Here is a 3,957-nt window from a genome sequence, read left to right on the forward strand (position 1 = left end):
GAATTATTAATTTCTTTTTTTCATACATTCTAGTCTCAAAAGGGATAAATGCTCTAGGAAGAGAGTCAAGTAACAAGACACTAGTGATAAACAGTGTAAGACAATGAGTTGATTTAGAATAAGAAGAGAAAATATATATTTGTCATTCATGTACATGTATAGAAGTGATTTTCTAATAGTTTACAGAAAAAAAATGGCTTCCCATAACTATTATTGGGCTAGTGGTTGAGGATGTTGAGAAGGGAAACTCTGGTTTTGACTAGAGGTCTATACAGGCATTCAAGCTCTTCTTCAAATTCTTGAATGTTTGATTCCAACTTTCCAAGCCAGGTCTGCACATTTTCTATATGCACAAAATAATCAGATTTGCTTTTCTTGTGGCTGATGAGAGATTGTAATGCTGCATCTACCATATCAAACTCATTTGCATCTGATTCTGCACTCTCACATACCACTCTTTTGTGGTGCGCCAACTTGGAAACCAAAGACCAGCTGCTTGACTTTGATTGCAAGTTTGGTTTAGCAACAAAGTTAACAGGGATTCAAATCCAGTGAGAGTTACAACTTCTAGCTCTTTTAACATGCTAATAATGAGAAAATCTTCAGTGTTCTTGTAATTAATCTTAATTTGCATGCCTTTTAAGGCCTTTTGCAATGCCTTTTTTTGGATCTTCCTTGAGGCCAAGTATTTCTCAACCTCCCTTGCGATCTCCATGTTACTATCTTTTCTTCTGCGCAGAGTTGATTGAAGTTCACGTGTGCATTCCTTTGTTTTCAACAAGGCATCTATTGCAGTACCAAACACATCCAAGAGCATAAGAGATCCATCCAACATCTCATAAAACCATTTCTTGTGCTGTTCTTGTGCCAAGGCTTGTGTGAAAGGCAATAGGAGCAACTTATCAACACAATCATGCAAATCTTGAAGGCCTTTTAGTTTCTGGCAAATTGACGTTGATGATGGAGAGGTTTCTTCAAAATCTCTCAATTTGCTCAGTTGATCATTGAATTCTGAAATGAGTGGGTGTGTTCTAGTAGGCAAACTGTTAGAGTGAGTGTGTTGATGGGATTTGGGGTTGACAGGAGAGGCTGCCATTGTTTTCCTTAAACAAGAGGTTTTGCAGTTGTATGTACAATTTGGTTTGGTAATTTTCCTTGGCATCCCTTCCATATCTATTTTGAGGTGAGGGAGACATAAGGAATCTCATCCTCTTGAAAAATTAATAGTCATAACATGATTGAGATTGGAATCTAGATCTAAACAATTTAGCAATGTTTTTGCAATGTTTCCCTCTCACCAGCTCTCCAACCTAATTATCCTTTAATTTAAAATTCTAAAATCACAGGACTGTTCTCACATAAGATAATCATATATGAAATGTGTTGAAAATAATCTATAAAATAATCATATATGAAATGTGTTTAAATATCTTAGGTATTCATCATTCAAGTTAACCATGTGAGTGTCAAATATTTTAGATGTGTATTAATCAGTTCTTTGAGACATTCGGAATATTGACTGCTCTGGTGTCTGCCTTTTCTTTTCTGTTTCTATGTTCAACTCTGTAAGTGCAGGAGCTTGGTCCTTAACCAGATTCAAGCCTTGCATCCTCTCAATGCTCAGCTTTAGGTGTCAACTGTCAAGACGAATTTGGAACCCATAGGCTAATTTACTAAGAAAGTCAAAGTTGCCAAATTTAAATTCAAATGGCTCAACCCATCTCCATCTATTTATTCACTTCACAAGGTCTAATGGATTGAAATAGTGAGATGATCATTTACCATATCTTTGTTAAAAAAATTTGTACAGTGGACATGAGCTTTAAAATATTACGTGATATTTTGTGAGGTCCAGTATTTTAGAATTAATTTTAAATGAACATTCTTGCACTAGGAGTGAATACACTTATAATAGAATTCAATTGTAATACTAGGGAATATATGTTAGAGAATTGACTTAGAATTAGAAGACAAAATATATTTGTATTTCTTTCATGTACATGTACAAAAAGAGTAGCTCTATTATGTTGTACTACTTTACAAAAAAAATGGATGCCCATGATGATTTCTGGGTTAGTGGTTGAGGATGTTGAGAAAGGAAACTCTGGTCTTGACTAGACGCTTTGACAGACTTTCAAGCACCTCTTCAAAATCTTGAATGCTTGACTCCAACTGCTCCATCCAATTCTGCACATTCTGAATATGGATTGAGTAATTAGATTTGCTTGTCTTGTGACTAATGAGAGATTGTAACACCACATCTACCTTCTCAAATTCATTCACATCTGTTTCTTCACCTTCACATGCTATTCTTTTGGGGTGCACCAGCTTGGAAACTACAAACCAGCTGCTTGATTTTGATTGCAACTTTGGTCCAGATATAAATGTCAAGAGTAATTCAAAGACCATGAGAGTTAAAGCTTCTAGCTCTTTTAACATGCTAACCATGCCTAGACCTTCATTTTTCTTAGAGTTCAAGTTAGTCTGCATACCCTTTAAGACCTTCTGCACTGCCTTCTTCACCACCTTCCTGGAGGCCAAGTATTTTCAACCTCCCTTACTAGGTTCATTTTACTACCCCATCTTCTGCACAGGGTTGATTGAAATTCACGTGTGCATTCCTTTGATTGCAACAATGCATCCCTTGCAATACTGCACACATCCAAGAGCCTGAGAGATCCATCTAACAGTTCATTATACCATTTCTCATGCTGCTCTTGGGCTAAGGCTTGTGTGCAAGGCAACAGGAGCAACTTATCAACACAATCATGCAAATCTTGAATGCAGATTAGTTTCTGGCTTAATGATGTAGATGATGAAGAGGTTGCTTCAGAACATCTCAATTTGCTCAAGTGGTCACTGAATTCTGAAATGAGCGGGTTTGCTCTAGTGGGCAAGCTGTTAGAGCGAAAATGGTGAAGGGAGTTTTGGCTCACAGAAGAGGAAGCCATGTTTAAACTGGAAAGATGTCTCGCAGTTGCATGTACAATTTTGTGTAGCAATTTTCTTTGCATAGTTAGCATTTGCTCAATATATATGATGGGATATGGTGGAATAGGAATCTCAATATTTTCAAATATCAATGAGTTGTAACATGATTTTGATTTGGATCTAGACAGTCTCTCAACATTATTTTAGCAGTGTCTCCCTCTTGCCTGCTTCCCAACTCATTATCCAATTAATTTAAGCTTTCAGACTTACAGGAGCATCTTTGCAGAAGAGAACACTACATGTTGAATTGGACAATAATGCATATGACATGCAATGCATGAGCAGTGTTGACACCATACCTACTGGTACAGCAAAGGGCAAAGTTCCTCTATCCAGTTTGGGCTTTGGCCTGCCTGCCTTCCTGGTAACCAGAAGGCTACAACACTACAGTTAATATATTACAAGTGATGGTCATGCTTATATATTGTAGAACTTCCTCATATGCTACTCTCCAATCTTGTCAGCCTATGCACTTACAAAAAGCTTGAATGCCTCTCTTTTAGGGACACCCAATACTTTTATACATATATGGATTGGCCAAATTCACTCTACAAAATCATGTTAAAAAAATAAAGAAGTTACATATGCAGATCTTGCCTGCCACCAATTGTATCATTAATAAACATCATCCTGTTTGCATGATTACACGTAAATAACAGCATGATTACTTGAAAGATACATGACAGTATATAGAAAAGGAAGGTCAGCATAAGAATTTTTATATTAAGAACCTGCTGGAAGCAAGGAGTACATTATCACCTATTGTATTTTCATTGAATGAAACTGGTAAATTAAGATGCTCTTGTGATTCTAAAATTTATAAGTAATTAATCATGAATTGGAGAGCTGGAGAGGGGAAGACATTGCAAAAACATTGCTGACAGCACTTAGTATTTAGATCCAAATTATTGTTATGTTATTTCTAGTTTATTTATGAGATTCCTTTTGTTTCCCGTACTTCAATAT

At 36.3% G+C, this 3,957-nt stretch overlaps 2 protein-coding genes across 2 annotated transcripts; both read right to left on the reverse strand.

Moving 5' to 3' along the window:
- Window positions 1–315: 315 nt before the first annotated feature.
- On the reverse strand, window positions 316–1,096 carry LOC126721354 (uncharacterized). The gene has a single exon (XM_050424397.1). The coding sequence runs from the start codon at window positions 1,094–1,096 to the stop codon at window positions 407–409; it is 690 nt and encodes a 229-aa protein (XP_050280354.1). The 3' UTR covers window positions 316–406.
- A 977-nt stretch (window positions 1,097–2,073) lies between these two features.
- On the reverse strand, window positions 2,074–2,951 carry LOC126721355 (uncharacterized). The gene is made up of 2 exons (XM_050424398.1): window positions 2,701–2,951; window positions 2,074–2,530 (listed from the first exon to the last, which is right to left on the reverse strand). The coding sequence occupies exons 1-2, from the start codon at window positions 2,949–2,951 to the stop codon at window positions 2,074–2,076; spliced, it is 708 nt and encodes a 235-aa protein (XP_050280355.1).
- Between the last annotated feature and the right edge of the window lie 1,006 nt (window positions 2,952–3,957).

This window comes from Quercus robur, chromosome 4 (genome assembly GCF_932294415.1).
Source record: "Quercus robur chromosome 4, dhQueRobu3.1, whole genome shotgun sequence".
NCBI lineage: Eukaryota > Viridiplantae > Streptophyta > Magnoliopsida > Fagales > Fagaceae > Quercus > Quercus robur.

What these genes read in the sequence shown, in the direction of transcription:
- LOC126721355 (XM_050424398.1), bottom strand. Translation starts at nt 2,951, where the DNA reads ATGGCTTCCTCTTCTGTGAGCCAAAACTCCCTTCACCATTTTCGCTCT. An exon ending in CAAGAGCAGCATGAGAAATG is followed by an intron (nt 2,531 to 2,700) that starts GTATAATGAACT and finishes CTTGGCCTCCAG; the next exon opens with GAAGGTGGTGAAGAAGGCAG.
- LOC126721354 (XM_050424397.1), bottom strand. Translation starts at nt 1,096, where the DNA reads ATGGCAGCCTCTCCTGTCAACCCCAAATCCCATCAACACACTCACTCT.